The 23350-nt window shown below is 49.9% G+C and overlaps 10 protein-coding genes across 10 annotated transcripts; 6 read left to right on the forward strand and 4 right to left on the reverse strand.

Moving 5' to 3' along the window:
* Window positions 1-604: 604 nt before the first annotated feature.
* Window positions 605-2792, forward strand: CTAM01_08745 (primary-amine oxidase; the record flags this gene model as incomplete). Its single annotated transcript, XM_060524765.1, has 2 exons — window positions 605-707; window positions 811-2792. The coding sequence occupies 2 exons, from the start codon at window positions 605-607 to the stop codon at window positions 2790-2792; spliced, it is 2085 nt and encodes a 694-aa protein (XP_060380712.1).
* A 744-nt stretch (window positions 2793-3536) lies between these two features.
* CTAM01_08746 (uncharacterized protein) lies at window positions 3537-3797 on the reverse strand (the record flags this gene model as incomplete). Its single annotated transcript, XM_060524766.1, has 1 exon — window positions 3537-3797. One exon carries the CDS (start codon window positions 3795-3797, stop codon window positions 3537-3539), a length of 261 nt encoding a protein of 86 aa, XP_060380713.1.
* Window positions 3798-4621: 824 nt separating this feature from the next.
* Window positions 4622-7231, forward strand: CTAM01_08747 (adventurous gliding protein Z; the record flags this gene model as incomplete). The annotated part of the gene is made up of 1 exon (XM_060524767.1): window positions 4622-7231. One exon carries the CDS (start codon window positions 4622-4624, stop codon window positions 7229-7231), a length of 2610 nt encoding a protein of 869 aa, XP_060380714.1.
* Window positions 7232-8535: 1304 nt separating this feature from the next.
* On the reverse strand, window positions 8536-9691 carry CTAM01_08748 (uncharacterized protein; the record flags this gene model as incomplete). Its single annotated transcript, XM_060524768.1, has 3 exons — window positions 8536-8674; window positions 8986-9103; window positions 9166-9691. The coding sequence occupies 3 exons, from the start codon at window positions 9689-9691 to the stop codon at window positions 8536-8538; spliced, it is 783 nt and encodes a 260-aa protein (XP_060380715.1).
* A 2239-nt stretch (window positions 9692-11930) lies between these two features.
* CTAM01_08749 (uncharacterized protein) lies at window positions 11931-12917 on the reverse strand (the record flags this gene model as incomplete). Its single annotated transcript, XM_060524769.1, has 1 exon — window positions 11931-12917. One exon carries the CDS (start codon window positions 12915-12917, stop codon window positions 11931-11933), a length of 987 nt encoding a protein of 328 aa, XP_060380716.1.
* An 894-nt stretch (window positions 12918-13811) lies between these two features.
* Window positions 13812-15938, forward strand: CTAM01_08750 (uncharacterized protein; the record flags this gene model as incomplete). The annotated part of the gene is made up of 6 exons (XM_060524770.1): window positions 13812-13866; window positions 13917-14282; window positions 14901-15010; window positions 15063-15407; window positions 15461-15602; window positions 15679-15938. The coding sequence occupies 6 exons, from the start codon at window positions 13812-13814 to the stop codon at window positions 15936-15938; spliced, it is 1278 nt and encodes a 425-aa protein (XP_060380717.1).
* Window positions 15939-16958: 1020 nt separating this feature from the next.
* CTAM01_08751 (uncharacterized protein) lies at window positions 16959-18357 on the forward strand (the record flags this gene model as incomplete). Its single annotated transcript, XM_060524771.1, has 4 exons — window positions 16959-17207; window positions 17356-17471; window positions 17531-17737; window positions 17796-18357. 4 exons carry the CDS (start codon window positions 16959-16961, stop codon window positions 18355-18357), a joined length of 1134 nt encoding a protein of 377 aa, XP_060380718.1.
* A 501-nt stretch (window positions 18358-18858) lies between these two features.
* CTAM01_08752 (uncharacterized protein) lies at window positions 18859-19969 on the reverse strand (the record flags this gene model as incomplete). Its single annotated transcript, XM_060524772.1, has 3 exons — window positions 18859-18913; window positions 19138-19340; window positions 19424-19969. 3 exons carry the CDS (start codon window positions 19967-19969, stop codon window positions 18859-18861), a joined length of 804 nt encoding a protein of 267 aa, XP_060380719.1.
* Window positions 19970-21096: 1127 nt separating this feature from the next.
* Window positions 21097-22243, forward strand: CTAM01_08753 (AflYd/sugR/sugar regulator; the record flags this gene model as incomplete). The annotated part of the gene is made up of 2 exons (XM_060524773.1): window positions 21097-21878; window positions 22138-22243. The coding sequence occupies 2 exons, from the start codon at window positions 21097-21099 to the stop codon at window positions 22241-22243; spliced, it is 888 nt and encodes a 295-aa protein (XP_060380720.1).
* Window positions 22244-22285: 42 nt separating this feature from the next.
* CTAM01_08754 (AflYd/sugR/sugar regulator) lies at window positions 22286-22782 on the forward strand (the record flags this gene model as incomplete). Its single annotated transcript, XM_060524774.1, has 2 exons — window positions 22286-22368; window positions 22470-22782. The coding sequence occupies 2 exons, from the start codon at window positions 22286-22288 to the stop codon at window positions 22780-22782; spliced, it is 396 nt and encodes a 131-aa protein (XP_060380721.1).
* Window positions 22783-23350: the final 568 nt, after the last annotated feature.

The raw sequence follows: 23350 nt of genomic DNA on the forward strand, positions 1-23350 counted from the left end.
GAAGCAGGGGAAAAGCTTGGTTGGAAATACGAGATTGTGACATTCTCTTGTGGTAGTTGGTTGGCGTGTCTCGGCCAATACCCTCTTTCACGGCAGTGCACTACTTCTTATAATTATTTCCCCTCATCCTGATGTCGGATCTTCCCCCTTTTGGAGTCGATAACACTCGGAGTGAGTGATTAGTGTTGGCATATAATAACAACCTAATCTTTTTGGGGCCGGAGATACGCATCATCCGGGTAGATTCATCTACTGAGGAGTGGTCGACTCGTTATGCCGGTAACTCATGGTTCTCTCGCCCCCACCAGCCGGGCCGGTCCCACTAGTCATCAACGACAACGAGTCTAACAACATCCCTTGTCCCGGTCATCCCCGCGTGCGTCAGAGATCTGGATCGTAAAGCTGATACCCATCTGACCAAAGCTTGAACGGGCCGGCGAGCAAAAGCCCCAGTGGACTTCGTAGATGGCACGATATTTTACGTAAATACCATTCGTCAGTCGAGTGACCATGAGTATAAGTATAGCCGTTGTCTCTCAATTCTAAGACGGCGTTAGAAGCCTGTGTTCGCCCCCCTGTGCTTTTATACGATATTTCCGTCAACATGATCAAAGACACAACTTCTCTTCCTGGTTACACAATCTTCCATCATGAAGAAGGCGACCAAGCTCCTGACTTGTCTAAGCAAGCAGTGATACATCCACTTGGTATGTCAAAGTCTTGATTTCTGACGTACGGCAATGCCTGCGTACCTGAGACGGTTGCTGGCAGGTTCAATTGCGATATTGTGAAGCTAATGTAATATTCCAGATCCGCTGTCAATCGACGAATTACGAGTTGCTGCCAGGCTCATCCGTGAGCACAGAAACGCTGGTTCGGTCAAATTCAATTGTCTGACTCTACGTGAACCTACCAAGAGCGAGTATGCAGAGTTTCGTGCAGGGCGAGGGCCGCGACCCGAACGGCGTGCCTTTGCTATCATACTGGCAGAGCGTGGTTCAAGCAAGGTTGCCGAGGTCATTGTCAATCTGGCCAAAGGCGAGGTTGAGACCTGGAAAGCAGTATCGGAGGTCGCACCGACCCTGACTCTTGAAGACCTCGACGTTGCGGAACGAGTTGCCCGGCTGAACCCCAAAATCATTGAGGTTTGCCGTGAGATTGGCATTACCGATATGTCCAAAGTGTTCTTTGACGCCTGGGCCATTGGATTCGACCACCGTTGGGGGTTTGAACGGCGTCTGCAGCAAGGTCTGCCCTACTACCGAAAGTCATCAATGGACAACCAGTACGCACACCCCTTGGACTTTTCCGTGGTTGTGGACACCGAGACGGAAGAGGTCCTCGCTATTGACGTCCGACATGTCAACGGAGAACGGACCAAGGTCCCGCTGGACGAACACAACTACCTACCAGACTTTATTCAAGAGTCATACGATGGCACTAGGCTCAAGCCTATCGACATCACCCAGCCGCAAGGCGTTTCGTTTCGCATGCAGGGGAACGAGCTTTTCTGGGCGGGCTACAAGATGCATATCGGTTTCAATTACCGGGAAGGCATCGTGATCTCAGACGTGCGCATCCACGACCAACAACAACAACAAGATCGAACACTGTTCAACCGCATTAGCGTTGTCGAAATGGTTGTCCCGTATGGCAACCCTGATCCACCACACCAGCGGAAGCACGCCTTTGACGTTGGTGAATACGGCAGCGGCCTTATGACGAACTCGCTCAAGCTTGGCTGCGATTGCAAGGGCGAGATCCATTATCTCGACGCAGTCATGACGACATCCAAAGGCGAACCAGCAATGATCAAAAACGCGATTTGCATCCACGAGGAGGATAACGGACTTCTCTACAAGCATACGGACTTTCGTGATGGCAGTGTTATTTCAGCCCGTGATCGGAAGCTCGTCATTTCCCAGATCATCACGGCGGCCAATTACGAGTATGCTTTCTACCATACCTTTACTCTCGACGGCACATATAAACTCGAGATCAAGCTCACGGGCATGTTGAACACGTATTGCATGCACCCATCCGAGTCGGCAGCTCCGTACGGCACCGAGGTTGCGCCCCGATTGAATGCCCATAATCACCAGCATATCTTCTCGTTGAGAATTGATCCCGAGATTGATGGGCGAAACAATTCAGTGCTACAAAGCGACGCGGTACCATCGGACGCGCCCGTGGGATCACAAGAAAACCCCTTTGGCAATGGTTTCTACTGCAAAAAGACACCTTTGCGTACTTCGGAGGAGGGTGCTGCAGTGTATTGCCACGAGACGAGTCGGGCGTGGGATATCATCAATCCGAATAGCATCAACCCTTCAGCCAAAAAGCCGGTTGGGTACAAAATCATCAATCCCAATTGCCCGCCTCTTCTGGCCAAACCAGGGAGCATGGTGTACAAACGGGCGGCGTTTGCTCGCAAGAGTCTTTGGGTAGTGCCGTACAAAGACTACGAGCTTTTCCCGGCCGGGGACTACGTCTGCCAGTCGACGGGAGAGGAGCATCCGCATAACCAGACAATCGTGGACTGGGTGGCTCGGAACGAGTCTATCGAAAACACAGATATTGTGTGCTACATTCAATTTGGTCTCACGCACTTTCCCCGGACGGAGGACTTCCCAATTATGCCAGCAGAGCCGGTGAGCGTGATGCTGCGGGCGTCCAACTTTTTTGAGAAGAACCCAGGACTTTGGGTACCGCCGTCGTCGGTGTGTGTCGATCGGACGTCCAAGGATGCATTCTGCGCCAATGAGGGGAAGCGTGGTTGCGCTCGGTTGTGAGGAATGGTATCCGTACCCACACGTTGATACAGTGTGTGAAGACTGGGGAGAAATAAACAAGGTGGAAGACATATGGTTGAAATTGTCGTATTTGGATTTGTAGAAGAGCGCAGTGTGGATGAATGTCATTTACTCACCCGAAATTTGGTGTTTGGTGACGCTTCTAATGAGAGTCCGGTGAATCGCACAGACGGTGGATGAGAAGGGCAAGACGGAGATTGTGACAAGGGTTGCGTGATGTGACCGACAGTAAGGTATCCGTGCCGCGGGCCTTATGTCGAGTCTGTCATCCAGGCGGTCTGCAGAAGATGCACAGGCTTGGTACCTACGAAGTAGCTTACCTAGGTACCTTACCTCAGTAGGTAGTATGGTAGCCATGGTCCAATTGGCATCTTTTGCTTTGGAATTACAAGTGAAGAAGGCGGATGACGATGCTCGAGTAAAGCGATGCCGTGACGCGTTGACGTGCTTATCTTCAATGAGTTGGCATGTCAGGGGTGTATCCGTTTCTACATAGTATATGGCTGGGTCGTGACGTCCAACCCGGCCTAAGCTTGGGTGCCAATGACTCAAGTAAGATCTGAACATGTGGATCCAGTGAGATGTTCCGCAGAAGCAGCCGCAGCCTTCGCTGAGGTATTGACGGTGGGAGATTGCATGAGAAGATGATGAGGGGGACGACTCAATTGCTTTACATGTGCTTGAACTTCTCTTACTATGTAGGTATTCGTGGACCGTACCTACCTAAGTAAGCAGGTAAGGTACCATGCGATGTACGGAGGGGAGACCCCTCATGCCCAAGACAAGGTGAAATAGCTTCGTACCTGAGGCAGCAGATATTTCCCCTCTTCTCCATTGGGTTCTGCCATCTTCTCCCCTCCCAGGCAGAAGCATTGAGGGAAGGTAGTCACCCAAGCACCTTCCCAAGCTGTACAGAGTAAGTACGAATTCAGACACAATGTGTTTGTTTATATCCAATGGAAGGTATCTATACGGGACACACATTGTTTCTCTTTGCCGCCGCCATGTGCCAGTACCACCTGAAAAATAAAATAAAAACTTTGCGCCCAACGGTAAAGAAACAGCAGCAGTAATTAGCAGCCATTGAGAGGCCCCCACGTCTTTGGCAGGAAAATCCTTGACGGGCCCGTTGGTCAATGGTCACACAATGACAGGTCCCTGAGCGCCCAAAGTGTGACCTCAGGCCATGCAGAGGTATCTTTGTGGACTGTGGCCTGCGAGATAGTACATCCATGGGGATGCCGCCACTACACCCAATTAGAATAGCTTGAGTGGGCCCAACGGCCGGGCTGCCAATAATTTGGAGGGTCCAAAGCAGGGGTCCAGCCACTTAGAAAGCAGGTCGCTCATTTCCATCACCACATGAACGAGTGAAGCAGCAGGTGCAAAACCAGTGACCCACGATAACGGCCCAAAAAAAAATACAGAAAGAGCGATTGCCATGTAGAAAAAAAAAAAAAAAAGAGCACCCTGGCCAGGCAGGTGCTATGCTGTGCAGAAAATCCCCTTGACCGCCTTTCTTTGTTTACCTTGCCTCACCTTTTACCGACAATTCCCTCCCGGTACCACTATCCCGTACTCCTCCTCCTCCTACTCCTCACCGTTGCCTCACACCCCAAGGAAACCTCGAGGAAAGTCGACTCACCGACGTTCATGGGTCTTGCCTGCACTGCGCCTTTCCCCCAAAATCTTTAACCATTCACCAATCTTATCCCATCAACTGCCCTGCCCGCCTCTCTACCTTCCCTCGACTGAACCGACAACAGGCCCCCCTTCCCCTTAGTTCAGTCTGACGAGAATTCTCCATCATGGGCAACGTTGTCTCAGTCTTCTCACCCAGCAACGGTCACCAGCTTGAGGGCTCTGCTGCAGAGCTCGAGCAGAAGCTTGCCGACCGTGAGGAGACCATCACTGTCCTCGAGGAGGACCTTTCCAAGAAGGAGAAGCAGTACACCTCCCTTTCCGAGGAGGCCGAAGACTTGCGCAAAAAGATTCAGGAGCTCGACGCCCAATTGACATCAACCAAGCAAGAGAACAAATCTCGCATCGCCACTCTCGAGTCCGAGCTTGCCACCAGCAACGACAAGATCAACCACCACCTTCAGGCCAACGGCGACGCCAACACCCAGCGCGCCCAGGAGCTCGACAACGCGAACAAGAAGCTTGCCGCTCTCCAGGAGCAGCTCGATAAGGTTCAGCAGGAGAAGAAGGCTCTTGAGGATGATCTTGCCGCCGTCAAGGAGCAGCTGGCCGAGGCCAAGAAGGAGCGCGAGACCCTCGAAGTCTCCCTCCGCGACGAGCTCAAGGCCCTCCAGGAGCGCCTGACCGATGCCGACCAGGCCCGATTCACCTTGCAGGAGACCCTCGACAAGATCAAGGCCGAGGCCGAGTCCGCGAACAAGTCCCTCGGCGAAAAGGTTGCTGCCGTTACCACCCTCGAGGGCAAACTTTCCGACCTCGAAGGCCAGCACTCCAAGCTCAAGTCCGACACTGAAGCCGAGCTCGCCACCGCCGGCAGCAAATACACCGCCCTTCAGGAGGCTCTCGACAAGCTCAAGGCCGACACCGATTCCGATCTCGCCGCTGCCAAGAAGGAGTTGAGCGATGCCCAAGAAAAGTTCACCGCTCTCCAGAAAACCCACGACGATCTCCAGAGCGGTTCCAGCGCCAACGTATCTGCCGCCCAGAAGGACCTCACCGATGCCCAAGAAAAGCTTGTCGCTCTCCAGTTGACCCTTGACCAACGTAAGACGGAAGCTGATGCGGACCTCGAGGCCGCCAAGAAGGAGCTGCTCGACGCCCAGACAAAGTTTGTCGAGCTCGAGGATAACCACAACAAGCTCAAGATCGGTTCCGAGGAGCAGGTCGCTGCCACCAAGAAGGAGCTCGCCGAAGCGCAGGACAAGGTTGCCAGCCTTCAACAGACCCTCGATGGCCTCAAGTCCGACTCCGCATCCGTCTTGTCGTCCACCCAGAAGGAGCTTGCCGACGCCCAGGAGAAGCTTACTGCTCTCCAGCAAACCAACGACAAGATCAAGGCTGAGGCGGATGCAGACTTGGCGACTGCCAAGAGCTCCCTCGCTCAGAGCGAAGACAAGTACGCGAAGCTGCAGGAGTCGAGCGCGGCGGAGCTCGAGTCTGCCAAGAAGAGTGTTGCCGAGTGGGAGGACAAATACAACAAGCTGGAGCGGTCGCACAAGGATGCTCAGTCTGCCTCTGGTACCGAGCTTGAGTCTGCAAAGAAGTCTCTGGCTGAGTCCGAAGAGAAGTACACCAAGTTACAGGAGATTCATGACGCCGAACTGGCGGCTGCCAAGAAGGGCGTTTCCGAATGGGAGGAAAAGTACAGTGGCTTGGAAAAGACTCAGAAGGAAACGCAATCCGCTGCCACCGCAGAGCTGGAATCCGTGAAGAAGAGCTTAGCCGAGTCCGAGGAAAAGTACAGGACGCTGCAGGAGGCGCAAGCACAGACCCAGTCAGAATCCAGCGCAGAGTTGGAGGCTACCAAGAAGAGTGTTGCAGAGTGGGAAGAGAAGTTCAACGCTCTCAAGCAGACACAGGAGAAAGCCCAGTCTGAAAGCAGCGCTGAAGTTGACGCCGCCAAGAAGACTGCTGCCGAGTGGGAGGAGAAGTACACCACCTTGCAGCAGGCCCAGGAGAAGGCTGCGTCTGACTCCAGTGCCGAGATTGATGCCGCGAAGAAGAGCGTGACGGAGTGGGAGGAGAAGTTCAACGTCCTCAAGCAAGGACAGGAGAAGGCCCAAGCCGAGTCTAGCGCTGAAGTCGAGGCCGCGAAGAAGAGCGTTGCGGAGTGGGAGGAGAAGTACAAGGTTCTCCAGGAGTCGCACGACAAGGCACAATCCGATGCTGGATCTGAGCTCGCCTCCATCAGGCAGAGCCTGGCCGATGCCGAGACCAAGCACAAGTCAGAGCAGGAGTCCCACGAGAAGGCCAAGGCCGATATTGAGGCGGAGCACACTACCACAAAGAAGTCTCTCTCTGATCTCGAAGAGCAGCATGCCGCTCTGCAGCAAACTCACGACAAGACGAAGACCGAGTCAGCCGAGGAGTCCTCGCGTTTGAGCAAGGAGCTGGCGGACTTGCAGAGCAAGTATGCTGACCTTGAGAAGTCTAGCGAGAGCGTCAAGAAGGACGCATCTACTGAGTTGGAGAGCGCTAAGAGGGAAGCTGCCAGCTGGCAGGAGAAGGCCGAGAAGTCGACCTCTGCTGTTGACTCATTGACGAAGGACCTCGAGGACTCCAAGAAGGATCTGGCTGCCGCCGAGGCGAAGCACGCCGCCGAACTGCAGAAGCTGCGTGAGGAGCTCACAAAGGCTGCCAACGTTAATGGCGACAAGCCCGCCGCCGAGCCTGCAGTGGAGGAAGCCAAGCCCAAGGAGGAGGCTGTTACTGCATAAGTGTTACTGGAATTCCATTGATGACTGGGAAGATCGTGTACAAAGGTGAAGGGCGAAGTCGACCAGGCCCCAGGGGAAGGACATACACCAAACCGAGATACCAAACAAGAGTGCCACGAAGTTGTACTTAATAAACTAATCCCCCATGAACTAGATACGAATCATGACACGTGAATTGACTTACTTTGCCTCTTCAATGACCATACGATCCGATGCGCAAAAGACCCGCGATGTTCGTGATAGTGTGCCAGATCTATCTTCACCATGCTCATGTGTCCTTGACACATTTCCACCTCAGACTGCCTCGCAAACAACTGAGCAGATGTCAAGATCTACTGCTCAATTCCACGTTTCATCCAAGTGAGTCTCAAGCATCACAATCGTAATTATTGAAGGTATGAACACTGGCATTGGGCATTGTTTTCGTTACTCGTCTCCGCCGAAAAGACACTGGCTGTCACTGCTATACGTTTTCAAGACTGAAAGGTTCAATTCCATCTGATTGCCTCCTCCTAGGCATTTCGATCGGTGCTTGCTTGTAGGCTTACGGCAGCTCGAATATCCCCGAGTCGGAAGGAACAGAACTTGGGCCCTCCTTCCCCTGATTGGTCATGGAAGACGCCTCATCAATGAAGTCTCTCTGATTACTTGGACGTTGATAGCTGGTGAATTGATCCAAGCTTGGAATCGAACCCAGCATCTCGAAAACTTGAACTTGCTCAGACTCTCGCTGGGGTACTACATTATCCTGGAATTGTGATACATGGCTACCCCGCAGAGAATTGATAGAAATAGCCTGCGAAAGCGGATGAGGAGCCCTCTCTTGGTCGTAACAAGCGAGATGAGCCCGTGACGGCAATGATTGCCGTTCGTGCGTAAAGTCTGTATTGAATGCCTGGTCTTGTAGCCGACGAGGCTGAGATGGAGAGTTGAGATGACTGGTGACATCCTCGTTGCGATATATGGGACTATATGCGCGAAAACGGCCATTTGAGACGGCGTTTTGATCATCCTTCGCATCTAGAGGAAAGGGAGCAGGATATGGAACCTTGGGGTTCTTTCCTACATCTGGCGATGATGACGCATCTGGAGGGTTGGACTGGTGGGGGCCTTTACGTCTGTGTCGACCTAGTTGTGAAAACGATGGCGACGACCACGAGCGAAACTGACGTGCTGAAGATGAGATAGGCGTGGAAGCCGAAGAGGGAGATGAGGTGCTTCGTGGTGATGTTAAGTCCTGAATCATGCCTCGAACAGGCGGACTGTCAAGGTTCCGATGATCGAACTCCTCAGATTGATGTTGTTTACGGAATGACGGCGGTCGTTGCCTCTGGGCTGTATTTTCCAAAGACATTGCCGAGGTGGATCGAACTACCAATGTGGTCTCCGAGTTGGAAAGCCCGGGTGTTCCACGCATAGACGACAAGGAAGACACCACGGAGGCTGGTCGATGGAGATGCTCAGCACCAGGAGACAACGGTGACATGGATGTAGATGCGCTCGACACAGATGGCGTTGATGATAAAAGTGGTGTCATGTTCGCATAATCTCCGAACAAAAGAGAAATTCCGTCTCCATCAGACGAATCTAGGACTTCGCCTCCTGTTTCCTCATATCCAAGTATACTCGGCGCATCTTGATGTTGGTCGAGGAGGTGCTCGGGTATGTCAATCTTCGACCAAGAGGAAGAAAGGAAGTCGGAAGGGAGTTTAGGACAATCTGTAGGTACAGGCAGAGGAGATAGAGCCAAGTACACAGTAGAAGGGCCGGAGGATAAAGCAAAGAAGGCCTGACTTGTTATTGAATCGGCTGGTTGACGTTGCTCGGGGGGGTTGATATCGCTTGAGTAGGCCGGTAATGAGGTCACGGATCCTGAGCCAACGTCAACATACATGGTGGATTAAGTTCACAAAGGGGTACAGTGGGTACGGTACCTGAGGTATTGGCCTTCCCGATCAAGTCCTCCAAGAGTGCAACGTTGTCAAACAACATCGTCGGTTTCTTGGAGGCATCATCATCGCCATTACCGCGTTCCGGGGTTGGCGCAAGCAGCGCAATCTGTCGCAGGAAATTCAATTCTGCGAGAACGGAAGCATGATGACGGCTGATGACCGGTCTTTGTGCTTTGAACTGTGCGGAGTCGAAAAGAATCCAGGACAGCCTACTCCTGAAGGGGGTCCTTCCATTGTTCAGCTGAGGGCGACTTTTTTCCACGATCTCACAGACCTCGACCAAGCCCTTGTGTGTTGTTTCGACGATGCTGTTGACACGCTCAAGGACTTTGGGGCGTCTCTGAAGAAGGGGCAGCAGCTCATTGCGGATTTCGATAAGATACTGCAAGTCGGTGTGGCAGGTACGCACAAGTTCTAGGCTGTTTCTGACTTCTTGTGGGACCTGATCCAGTTCGATACCAAAGAGAACAATGTAGTAAGTTGCACGTAGAGCGCTGAGGGGATCCATAGAGAAACGCCAGTGCTTGACTTTGCATGCACTCAACCGAATGTCAAATCAGCAAGCTGTTGAAGATGTAGCAAATCATGATCCAAAAAGACGCCTTAGAAAAGCTAACACGAAAGCAACAGAACCAGGAGGGTTACCATAGACTGTGTTTCTTGCCACTTCAACACCACATCAGCGAGACAATGTGCATAATTGAGATAACAGAAGGAGCTCTGTACCGAGCTCGACCGTGATAATGGACCTAGCGGACGCGACCCAGGTCTTCTTGTCTAGCAGCACAAAAGTAAGCAAATGCATAGTGCATGTCCTAATTCTGGAGGGGGCGTATTGATTGCTGGGGCCAAGCTTTCGCCATAGCAAGCAGGCTGCGGTATGAACCCAACGCCTTCAAGTACATGGTATCATGCTTCTCGCGTGGATCTTCTGCGTTTGCGTTTGAGGAGATTCGGTGATGTTACCCAGAAGGCTTCCTCACTTGCCTATGTGTCGTCTGTGAACCTGGGCAATCAGTAGTCACTAACCGACTTGAGTAGGACACTCCGCTGTGGCATCATAGGATGCAACAAGACGAGCCCCTATCTTCAATCTGCAAGTGCCTAAATATGAACCATCAGGCTGGGGCTGAATACGGAGTTAAAGGCTAGCTAGGCTATCTGAGCCGTGGTGAACAAGGGATCGCCAGAATCGCAGTTTCGACAGCTTGTTAGTAGGCTGGTATTACTATCTGGAGGTAGGTAACCTACTCTTATGCGTAGGCGCTGGGAGTCTTATTATTACAGAGATAGTAATAGATATACTAGAGTACTCGAGAGAGCTTTTTAATAGACTTTTAATACTATTTAAAGTAATTATCCTTAAACTATAAAAAGAAGCCGAGGCGCTATATTAATACGGCCCTATCTATTTTATTAATACTAATAATACCCTTTTTAATATAAAATATATTAATAATATTCTATAGCTACGTTACTATACTTCGTAAATTATACTTAATAATAATAAGGATTTTAATGTTTTTTTTTAAGTTTTTTATTAAGGTCATTATTATAGGGTTAATTTAATTATTAGTATTTTAGTAAGTATTTTAACTTAATATACTTAGAAGCTTTTATAACTCTTAATAAAAAGCTTTTAAGGGACTTATAATTAGACTTTTTACTTATTATAAATAAAGCTATTATAATTAAAATTATAATAATTAAAGCTATAGCGCTACTTATAGACCTTAATAATAAGTAGTTAGTAATATAATTATCTTTTTTTTATAATAAGCTTAAAAAAGTATTTTAATTGAAGTACTAAGTAGGTACTATACTATTTTATTAAAACTATATTTTTGTACTTATGACTTAGAAAGAATTAACTTTCTTCGATAACAAGGTACTCAGAGCCGTGGTGAAGGGGGTGGGGTGGGTAGATGCACTCACGGAGAGCCAACATGCATGTGGCACAGTAATTAGCGGTTGGGCTTTCTCTCTTGGGAATGTGATGAACAGCCTGATTGGTGCTTGGAAAAAAAAAAGCAACACATTTTGAACCAACAGCACAGTCTTAGCGCCTAACAGTCCATGGGGTTTCACCAGGGTCAATGTGACGGCACGACTTTTCTAGGGGTAGAGCAGGCTGAGCTGAAGATAGCTCACACAGTCAATATCCACATCTTCATCTTACAACTTGCCACACTACAGGGTCCTTTTGTAATTTTCCCCGCCTGCATGTTAGTTTGAGTCATGTTACTGACTTGAAGTAAGTAGCTTGCTTGTGTCGATACAGTCTGCAGCCAACCGGACCAAAATCCAACTGCCTAAACTTGTGTTACCACAGGCGCCACGACCTGATGAGGTGACCGATACAACTTTCCATCCTTGCCACTTAACTTATCAAGACCAGGAAAAACGACGAGCATCCGGACCCCCGAGTTTCTTCCACCCTGGCCATACTTGAAATGCCAGTCGCTGGGTTGTGACATGACCAACCAACCAAACTTTGCACATTCCAGAATGACCGCCTGGAGGTGTTCCGTTTGCTCCTCTAGTCTGGTCTGTTCTGCAGGAACGAAAGGCCTAAGGAAGACCTGAAGAGCTGCGGTGAGATCAGCAGCATGCTGAGCTGCCGCCGAGTCTGGCATTGAAAGTGGAGTCCGTTGGTTGCGACTTGGGTGCAGTAGAAACGCCGATAATTTACGCCATTGTGACAACGCGAGCATTTTCGCTAGTTACCAATGTTAGCTTTGCAAATCTCAGTGATCTGGGAGGCCTGGAGCTATCAAATTCTCACCACTAGAGTTGTCGTATTGGGTATCCCTTGGGACGGAGCGGAGAAAGTTTGTCACTGGTTCGGGAAGCACAGAAAATCGGCCCCCTGAGGGGAAGTCGATACTGTTGAGAATGGCCGTGGAAACAACGTGCTGAAGCCCGACTTGTCGACTGACCGGATTGGCACAGATCGCGGCCACGCTTTCGGGAGTTGACCCTGGAGTCTGGGGCAATTCCAAGTCGCGAATGCTCGGAATTAGCGAAGCCGAAGAGTGCAATGGTTGTAGATGGTAATGACTCTCAATGTGAGACCGTACCAGTTCGCTTAGTGAAAGGAATTCGTCGCCGATTTCCTTGTCGGGAGTTGCATCTAGGAGGAATTGGCTGAGGTCAACATCCTTACTTGACTGGCCAGAACTAGGCTCTCCGTAAATCTTTGACTCCGTTGTCAGCACGAAATTCTCCTTCTTGATATTCTTTCCATCTTTCTGGTGCTTTCGACGCAAAATCGCTAGTGCCACAATTGCCCCGATCAGAAGGCCGCCCAGCAGACAACCTACTGATGCCCCGGCGATAGTCCCAGTAGATATACCGGTCGAAGATGGACGAGGACAATGCGTCGAAGCACTTGAATTGGTCGCTGGCTTGATGCTAGTAGTATGAGCTAAAGGATACTCAAAGATAGTAACCGCCACTGCGATGGGTGCTTGTGCAGCTGCATTTGTGTATGGGGTAGCCGTGAAAATTGTGTTGGCTACTTGCGTTGGTGTGCCTCTGTCAATACCAGGCTGGGCCCCAGATGATGTTAAGGTGATTTCTGCAAGTGGCAGAGCAGGTGTGCTGAGAGTCGGCGTTGAAAGCTGGCTTGATCCAACTGAGGCTGGAAAGGTTGATGAGGTAGCAGATGCTATACTTCCTGAAAGGCTACCAGCCGCCGCAGCTGAGTTTTGCGTGGTGGAAGAATCAGACATCTTGACTGCTGAGAACAGACTGTCCCCGTATTGAGACAAATGGAGGAGGTTAAGAGTAGGTTGACGTGCGACGGCGGTGAAGTGGGCTTTGCAAGCTCAAATGCGGTCTGAAATCAACACACAATATTTCTTCATCGTTACGCTTAAAAAGAGATGACCCCCCCACACGCAGAGTCACAAAAGTCCTCGTCTTACACTGAGACCGCAATACTTGCCATTTCAGGTGAACAGCCCACTCGGTGGTTGGGTGTGAAGATAGAGAAGTTGGGAGGCAGGCTGAGACGCAGAAGCTGGCAGGGTGGTAGGAGGCGGAATTGCCTTATTTGCATCCCTTGTAAATCACCTACTTTCCGGTGGTCAATCATCAAGCTCAGCCAACTGGAGAAGCCTCAAGGTACCAGGAGACGGACGGTAAGGTAGGGTCATTAAATCGCCACATCTCTGGGGCCTCGAGATAGCGCGGCGGTCTGCAGCAGAACTCAACGCCTGTGCAATCTGACCGCATTAAATTGGTTTCAGTCAGACTGCGGAAGCTGTTTCCTCGGACGTTGGGTCTGGGTTGCCCGAAGGCATCGAAGGCGCAAGTTGACTAGGCCACCTACATGCAGCCAGCCTTCCTACCTGGGCCGGGGATGGATGCAAGCCAAGTGGGGAGAATATCAGGCGGTGGATAAGGACATCCAACACGCGCCTTCCTGGTTTCCAACTACTAGCCCCGCGCCTTCCCCCTTGGACCATGAAAGGTATGAACCATGAGTTTCAATCAAAGAGGGCTTCCGCCGTGAGACTTGCCTCGCCATTCTTCCTCGAGAGAGGGGTTCCAGCGCAGTAATTAGAGATCAGCTTGACCTACGTACCTTACCTTATGCACATCGAACAGGTTCTGCTCTTACAATGGCTGCCAAACCCGACATTCTTGTGTCTATTGACCTCGGCACCACTTACACTGGTAAGTTGCTCATCTATTGGTCTCATAGAATATGCTAACTGATATCTAAGGGGTTGCCTGGATGACACCCAGGACACCCATCCAAGCCATTAACGACTGGCCAGGGAGCGGTGATCGGGGAGAAAGAAAAGTCCCGACAACCATCATCTACAATGCTGATGGCAGTATCTCTTCGTGGGGTTTCATGTGCGCAGACGATGACGAAGATGTTCCCGGCAAGACTCGGCGGGAGTTCTTCAAGATCTTTCTCGACGATGATACGTTGGCGGCAGCGCAGAAACAAGGCCTGGAACATGTTCCACGCAGCACTTCTGACGCGCAAAGATACATTACGGACTACTTAAAACAAGTATATGGACACATCAAAGAGAGCATAGAAACTCAGTGCGGTCGACGTCATTTTGGTGGTTGGGCAAGTATGACAGTTACCTTCTTGTTTAGCGCTCCGACTACATGGACTAAAATGGGAGTCGTGAACGCATTCAAGAATGCAATACGCGATGCGCGATTTGGCATCGAAGGACCATGCCATATGGCACAGCTTGATCTAACGGAGGCAGAAGCAGCTGCAGTCGCAACTCTGAAGACGAGCCCCGTGGAGTTTCGATTGGGAAATCTCTTTTTAACGGTTGACGCAGGCGGTGGAACTACTGACCTAGCCTTGATGCAAATTACATCAACTGATGGTGATTTCCCACAAATGTCGCAAATGGCAGCTGTGAGAGGGGTTGGCATTGGTGCCTCCCTCATTGATAGGGCATTCGTTCGATTGGTAGCTCAGCGACTCTCCATCTGCCCTGATGCCCACGATCGACTGCCCACCGATTGCGCCAATAGAATGGCAAGGAGCCACCATTTCAGGACAGTGAAACACAAGTTTGGAGAGAGAGCCTACATGCAGTCCATCTACAGAATCCAAATGGATGGTGTTTCGCATGACTTTAGCCATCCTGGATTGCGGGTTGAAAACGGGAGGATGGCATTCACTAAGTAACTTGGTTAACTAGCTGTCAAATTTTCATCTTGACTGACAGAATTCAGGCAAGAGATCACCTCCTTGTTTGAGGTTCAAATCGAAGGCATAATGAGGAGAATCAAGGAGCAGTTGGATTGGTTGGGCGTAAATGACCGGCCTCAGCAAGTCGTATGTCCCGCATCTATGATACTGAACAAGATGTGAATTCTGACATGAATAGGATCATATGATTCTGTCCGGTGGCCTCGGGAGTTCGGCATATGTTCGAGATAGGCTCCAGCAACAGTTCACCAGCTACCCACATCCGAATGCGAGCCAGATCGCAGTCATCCCTTGCCAGGACCCACAACTCGTTGTCGTGCGCGGCCTACTCCTTGATCACCAGCAGAAGATGATATCTGGTAATCTGGCGGTGTTGGCGACTCGAATAGCGCGAGCTAGCTACGGGATCATTGTTCGAGAGATCTACTCGCCAGCCAAGCACTTTAACGAGGATATTGTTGACGACCAGTTTGAACACAAGCAAAAGTGGGCAATCAACCAAATAGAATGGCTCATTCGAAAGGTAAGTCCCTTGACCCCATGATAATACCAGTAAGCTCACTGACACAACCACAGGGGGATGTCATCAATCCAGCGAAGCCGTTAGTGAAATCATTTGATATTCGTCTCAAAGCAGCCGAGACAACCAGGTCATGGGACGCTAAGATCGTGACCTCCCACAATGAAGTATCCTTTTTGCCGAGCAGTATGAAGCATGGTAAGTCTGCAAACTGTACAACGCAGCATTGACAACATTTAGAGGAGAGGACATGACTGATTTTGTGCATACTTAGCTGGAGCATTCAAGCTTTGCGAAGTTAAGAGCAACCTCACGGGCGTACAGCAGGAGCAACTCATACTCAAAGAGAAGCGAGGCACGTGTTTCTCCCGAGGCTTCAAGTTCTATATATGCCAATTCGATATACGAGTCATTGTTGCGCCTGCGGATTTGCGATTCGAGCTTTGGTTCGCAGGTCAGAAGTTCTCGGGAAACCACGAACCAATAGCTGTGACGTGGGAGGACGAGGGTACTAGCACGACTAGTGAAAAATGAATGAAGACAAGTCGTGGTATCTTGGTGCGTGTTGCTAGCTGAAATCCAATCGAAAGCATGAGCATTTCTTGCCGCTTGTGTTTTCCCATGAGGTCTAGGACGGTTCCATTGATCCGAGCGGAGGTAGAACTTGGGAAATGTGCTACTGCGTGATCATGCGAATGTCGAATCGAGTGCTAAATACCGTTGAACATGGAGCCATGTGCCTCGTGTGAGGCACAGCGCTAAATACGTATCATTTCCGCGTGTCCTGTTTCAAAGCTGCCTCGTTTCCTTCTCCTACGGTCAGTTGAAAAGCCCCAATCGAGGTCAGCGACAAAGGATACTCAAGGTGTAACACCTTGACGTTACCTAATGCTTGACGGAATAGATAAGCTACAAGTGATGATAGCAAAAGTAATTAGTGCCCGCCTGTAGAAAGGTGTTAGAACAAAAGTGAGTAGTGTCCCGCCCTTGAAGGTGTTTGGTCAACTCTGCAGTTCGCACGCTTTTAGCAACTGGCAATCTCGAGGAATGGTCCTAATAGAGTATGGTCGATGACTGATCGTCGGGAAGGGGTGGGGATTAGCGGGGATTCTTAGTGCCTCGAGGATTGCGCCATATCTAGTAATTGATCGGCAGCCCGGATCATCTTGTAAATCATGGCGAAGGATATCGAAGAATGGTGGTCCTCTGCATCACACTGTCGATGGCGCCTTTCCGACCGTCTAGTATACGAATATGGAATCTAGAGTAGCTGAAGATCTAGACAGAAACAGTCGTCATCTCGAGGAATGAACCGAATTAGGTATCGTTTACTACAATCTTCCGTCTGTTACCTGTGGCCTTCCGAAACTTCCATCACCAGCCTCTCCTGTCGTGATGTTATAAATACCTCGGGCCCAACACTGGAAGTCCTCACATCAAGTCCTCTAAGCAGACACATCATTTAATCCGACAAGACACGAACGTCAGTCACATTTGCATACATCAACGTCAAAAATGGGCAATACACAGCTAGGCTCAAGTGATTTCCCCACAATGAACGCCGTTCATGGTACTGCACCCCCTTCTTATTCCGTCGTTGAATCAGATAATGTCCGGAGATTGTCCGCAAACTCGTCATCCTCTAACTCCGTATCTTCTGGCTCGCCATCCTCGGCAGCACTTTCTATAGATATGGTATCTTTGCATTCCTCTCTTCGAGATGAGGAATATGAGATTCAGCCCAAAACAAGCTGGATACCTCAAGAGCCCAGAGATCCGAGGCGCTCGCAGTGCCTGCTCGAAGTAAGCAAATTTCCTCTCCCTGTCAGACTGCTGGGTCCTGCCTGATACTGATGACTTAAAGAAGCCAGTAGTTATCCCTAGAGTAGACTTTGCTGGACCTCTCAAAGTCCCATTGCCTTTCACGAGATCATAAAGTCCAGTTCTGCAGGCTCATGGGATTTACGCAGAAGACTTTGTGGCATTCCTTGACAATTTGACCGTGGCTCAAGGCCCGCCTGCTCCTTTGGCGATGTTAAACACAGCGGGTAGCATTGCAGGGCTCGTGTAAGCGATTTTCACGTTCCTCACACGAAGCTCTAAATGAAGCTGACTTTTTTTCCTAGACCCTATCATTGGGCACAATTGGCAGGAGGCATAGCAAATGTGACTGCAGGACTAGGGACAGCTGCTACTCGAATTATTCGGACCAAGCTGTTTCTAGATAAGGTCAACCGTGACTACTTCGAGCCTCGAGGCCTCAAGGCGTCGATATGTAAATCCAAAACTCTGGCCGCCAGAGTGGGATGCGGTGAGAGACTCCCAGAGCTCTGGTAAGAGTCACTTCATCCAGCGCAAAAGTGCCATCCTTCTGACCGTCTCCATCCATAGGCCTACCACACCAGAGACATATGAGATGAGTTTGCAAGACCGCCGAATGCGGACTCTTGCTCCATATGTCGCCCCTCTTAGCTTTGAAGTCCCGCCACCTAGCAAGGAAAGAAATTTCGTTGACAGAATGACCGAAAAACAGATTGAGCGGGCTGTTAAGAAGAAAGAAAAGCAGAGAGAAAGGAAAAGAAGCAAAATCAGGAACAGCAACCAGGATCAGCCGCTCGATAAATTCGAATATGTTCAATGTTTAGATGGCAGCCTTACCCACAAAAAGGTGCCGAAATTGGAGAAGCAGTACGAGAGGAACCAACGAAAGATGGAAAAGGCTGAAAGGAAAGCCGCCGAGAAATTAGACAAGAAAGAGCCACTTGAGTCCAAAAAAATCAAGAGGAAGGAAGAAAAGAAAATGAGGAAAGCTGAGAAGAAATGTCAGAGATTGGATGAACATGAGAAAGAAGCCAATTCAAGGCGCGCAGACAAAATGACCAAGAGTCAGGCAAAAGACCGGAAGAAGTCAGAGAAGATGGAGTTTCTATTGATAGAGTCTTGGACAGACTAGAAGCATTGTGGCAGCGGCAAGGAGTTCCCTCAATACCTATATAATGGATGTCATCGAAGTTATCAATTTGAGTAGTCACGTATGAGTCTATCTGACGTGATGTTCGAGACAGGGTTCAAGCGGAGTACGTGTCGAGCCATGGCCCATCTACCGCTAGAGCTGGACGAAATGTGCCTGAGTTGGAACATCAGCCACAGCCCAAGGACTTCGTCCGACTTGCCTACGGCCTCGTACGCCATTCTTATTGGAAATAGAATGGATGAACTCGCGATGTTTCGCAATTTATCAAGATGGTAGTCCACACTGCGGCATATAAGAATGCCAGATTCATGTATCCTGATTGGTACAGGCCCAGGTTCGGGACTATGACCTTCTGGATCTCGTAGCGCAAGCTGCAAACCATGAATCAGAAGTAATAGTAAGATCAAGGTCCCGTGAAACAGAGTCAAGGTACTGGCATGATACAGACTGTGAAATTCAAAAACGGTGTCCCAAATTGGCTCACTGGACCTGCCGTATCCGGAGCGCATTGGTGTAGTAGCGGCCGGCGCTGGGACTAGATCATACTGATCCAACTCAGTGGATGACCAGCAATTCTCCCATGTCTCGAGATCGTTTAGAACCTTTTGTGCCATTTCAAGCAGAGATATCAGCGCTGAATTGCGAGGAAGCCCTTCACCTTTACCGAAGATATGCTCTCGCAAAACAAATAGTTCGGGGCAATCTGCAACAATATCAAGAAGCAGTTGGAGTGGATTCTTCCGTTCGGGGTATTTCAACCACGGGAGACCTTTCCACAGAGTACTCGAAAGAATGGTAGTTTTGCGGGTGACAAGAGCAGCGAAAATCATTGACGGCCGCGCCTTCTCGAACAGTGCCAAACATGGCAATGGCTGCATCGATGTCGGTCCTCGGAAGTCAAGAAGCCTTTCCAGGCCTCGCGCGTGTTCTATCCATCCGTCTTCGCGGTTTCCAGCAATCATCTTGACCATTTGAGGTTAGCTGCAATACCCACAACCATTGATTTGAGCCATATTCTGTCGTATAGCCTTGTAGGGCCACTCACTTCGAAAACGGCCATCACTATGATGGCCTCTAGAACGTCGAAAGATCGACTTTCCCGGGGGTCACTTAACGCCCTGTTGAGGGCCTTGAGAGCAGTACCGTATCTATAAAGACCATGTTGCAAGACATGCGGCTCTTTCTTATCGATGCCAAAAATCGTCGTGGAAAGCGCGACAAAGCACTTGTTGGTCAATGTTCGATTTATGTCGGGATTTACCACGACCTCCTCGCTCTCGTGCAGTAGATGATTCATCGCGTAAGAGGCGTAAACATCATCCATAGAACCTAGCGTCAAGTATTGTTTTCCAATCTGGGTTGGAATGATCTCGTTTCTCCGGGGCACTACAACTGAGTGCGTAGTTGTCTTTGATCCTATGATCGGTGCTGCCTGAGAGATGTCACTGACATCGGTGCCGGGGGTCGCGGCCCTGTGTCCGTTGTATTGGATGAAGCTGAGACCGCGACAGCCCCCGCATTTCAATTGCGCCTTGACGCATCTTGCGCACTCGGGCGCGGCAAGATCTGTATCACTTGGATTAGAGGGCATGCCGGTGAGTATCTACAGGAGAGGGGGCGACCTTACCACACTTGACACGCCGACGCCGACAATGGTCGCAGGCTTTACTTCTTCCTCCCACTCCGACCATTTCGTCATGTGGTGAAAAGAAGAGCACTGTGTCGCATGCCAATTTAGGTAAGATTCCCTCGCACCCGGGCCATGGACCTGAGTGATGTGACATACGCGGGCTAACGCGCAGATTGAATCACGTCTTACGGCCCAGCCTGTTCACGAGCCTCGCGCTATGACAAAAGCGGTCAAGACACCCAGATAGCCTGTGTAGGTGTAATCCACCAAGCCCGAGGATTCCCAATTGTAAGCCCCATAAAAACCATCGCGCTCTCGAAACGGCTGGCATAGTCTGGACAGGCTGTCAAGGTGAAGTAAACCTCAACCATCTTACGCGGGGCAGATATTGGCGGCAACTGCTTTATACTCCAACTTTGGCTTTGATCGTTTTCCCAATATTCGGGAATTTCAGAGACTAAACCACCACGGAGTGACACGGGGTCTCTATTAAGCCTGCTCTGTTTGTCCTAACGTTGCTCTTCACGAAATTGGATTTTCAACCATCAATTCAGCTATTGCTGGGAGCTAAGTCTAAGATATGAATAGTGTACTCCGTACTTCACAAGAGATGTTGAAGTTATAGCAAACCGGACAAGGGTAAATTTTGTTCATGCTGGCGGTTGGTTGCCTTGCACTTGAAGTTGGTTCATGTACTTATTAATTATCGGCAAGCCGGCAAGCCGGCAATCCTGAGACGGCTACCATCTTGCCAGTTTCGCCCTCGCAAATTCCTATCCATGCGCAATGCCAAGAAACGCAATTGATAGGGAGAATGATGGTGGTGTCGAAGTCTAACTGTCGCCTTCGGGGCAATCTTCGCGGAAATCTCTAGCAAAGTTTTGACCTAGCTGGCATGCTACCTATTTTACGTTGCCGCCGGCAGTGGTGGGCAGCAAAATCACCTGAAATCCCCCCCTCATAAGAGCATCGTCTAATTTACTCGGCTCAATTGCTGCTGGCCAAGCTTTGTCCTCTCATTCCTTCACCTTACCTCGACTTCCATCTACGCTGGTTAATTCTGTCATTCGTTAAATCTTCAAACAACTATGGAGAAGCGGAGGACTCGCACCGCAAACCCATGCGATGGCTGCTCTTTAAGGCGGGTACGATGTCGCATGCAAGGTAATCCGCCTTGTCTCGAGTGCCAGAAACACTCTGTAGAGTGTACCTTTCTGAGAGTTCCACGAAAGCGAGGTCCCAAAGGGCCTCGCCAATGTACATCCCAGAAGGTGGCACACTATCAAAACGAAATCCGTCAATCTCAAAGTCTTGGTTCTATCTCACAAGAACTTGTAAGCCCCGTTGTTGATCACGAGAGCGGCCAGATGCCATTGCGTCTATACATCGAGTATTTAGACAAGTTCCGAGAATCTCTTACCTGCGTCTGGCCCATTCTTAATATTGAAGATCTGAAGTCCAGACTCGTCCATAATCCCCAGGGTGATCGAGGTGCCTGGGCACTAGCTGGCGCTGTCTGTGCGACGGTCATCGCCCAATTGCGACTTTCTCAGATACGCTTAGCAGAGCAAGACACTGCAACTACAGACCTCAGCTCCGTTGCCGAAAGCTTTGCCCGTCACGCTCAGCGCCTACGAGATCAGTTCATTGACCGGGAAGATTTCTCAACCGAGTCTTTGTTAACAGCATTTTTTCTGCATATCTACTTCACTATTACTAGGAGAATAAGAACCGCGATTCTATACTTGCATGAGACAATTACACAGCTACACCTCCAAGATTTGCACCTCACCGAAACATTAGCCAGCCTGGCCAATGAGCAGAAAGAGTTGGTCCTCCGCATCTACTGGCTAGTCTTCGTATCTGAGAAGTAAGTCAACCGTTTGCTTATGGTCATTGGTATTTCCAACGATGGCAAAGTCTGACATTATACCAAGGACTTTTTGCGTACAGAATTACTTTCCGACGTCACTTTCGCCGATTCAGGCTTGGCCGTCTTCGGAATTCCACATTCCGGGGGTTAGAGATCTTGACCAATCTTTTCAACTCTTAGCACAGCTCTTCACACTACTTAATAACAATATCATCATAGCAGGGGATAGAAGAGGGGCCTACATGGATGCTAAAAGTGTAGACCACCTTCAATATGCCCTGTCAGCCATGGACAACATTGCAGCTGTGGCGCCTAGGCTCCAGGAAACACAACGTGTTAACGTCTTGATGACGGGCAATTAGATCCAAATCCTTTGGTGGCAATACGCGCTTCGCCATATCCAGATGTCCAGCCGCGGAGAAAGTGACGCTGCATTCTCAATATTGGAACCTGCATTGGTGGCCCAGAAGGCTATGCGACTTTTCGCGTCTGTCTCCAGAGACTCAATTACGACCCACGGGTTCGGCATGGTATATAAATGATAGAAATACGAGCGATGTTGTCCTTAACTAGGATCTAACGCGGTAGGCGGGGGCTTTTACAGGAGCTTAAGGTATTCCGTATTACGGACGCACTGGTCGACCTGTTGGCCTGTAACAGATACCTGCTTGATTCCACTCGAGTCAAGGGCGGAAGCATGATGGTGGGTCCGAGGGATGTGCTTTACGCGCTCCAAAACACACTGCATCTCATTGGAGGGCCGGAATCTCCCCTGTTCAAGAGGCTTTTGAGGATGATGGCCGAGGTTGCGCTGCCTGTTCCTGACGTCCCAGAAATTAGTTACCAATATCATAAGATCGATGCAAGAAATAATGGAGAACACATCAAGGATTACAAATAGTTATTCGATAAGGGTAATTACATAGTAAACCCAACCTCTCTACAGTATAACTCAAAGCATTTAATCCTGTCAGATTAGAGATACTTCCCAGCCCTGGACGCAATAGCAGCCGTCTGAGCCACCTCAGGAGCAACTGATTGCCGCCGCGCCCTTCTGTCTTGATATACCAACTTTCGCATATTCGGGCGCAATATATAAAGTATGATCTAATAGGTGCTGGCCAGATTCTATCCTACTTCAACCATAATAATATAATCTTTTCGCAGAGAGTGTGCAGTCAGCTGATTTTCTATATAGCTTTACGAAGCCACGTACCTTTTGCTGGTAAGTCAACATACCCACTTCCTGGCACCCCCCTGTTTCTGGCACCACAAAAACGATGGGATCACAACCCAACCTCCTCATTACTATTAACTATTGATCCTCAACCACACCCACTACAATACAGCTGCCAGCCTCACTAGGGCATTCAGAGTCGCTGGATTCAGCCGTGATAACCTCCCTTTCACCCGCTTCGATTTGAGCCCGATGGATATCCCTGATGTTCGCGAACTTCGTATTGGGATCG

Source organism: Colletotrichum tamarilloi (assembly GCF_030869305.1).
Source record: "Colletotrichum tamarilloi strain Tom-12 chromosome Unknown Scaffold_31.1, whole genome shotgun sequence".
Taxonomy (NCBI): domain Eukaryota; kingdom Fungi; phylum Ascomycota; class Sordariomycetes; order Glomerellales; family Glomerellaceae; genus Colletotrichum; species Colletotrichum tamarilloi.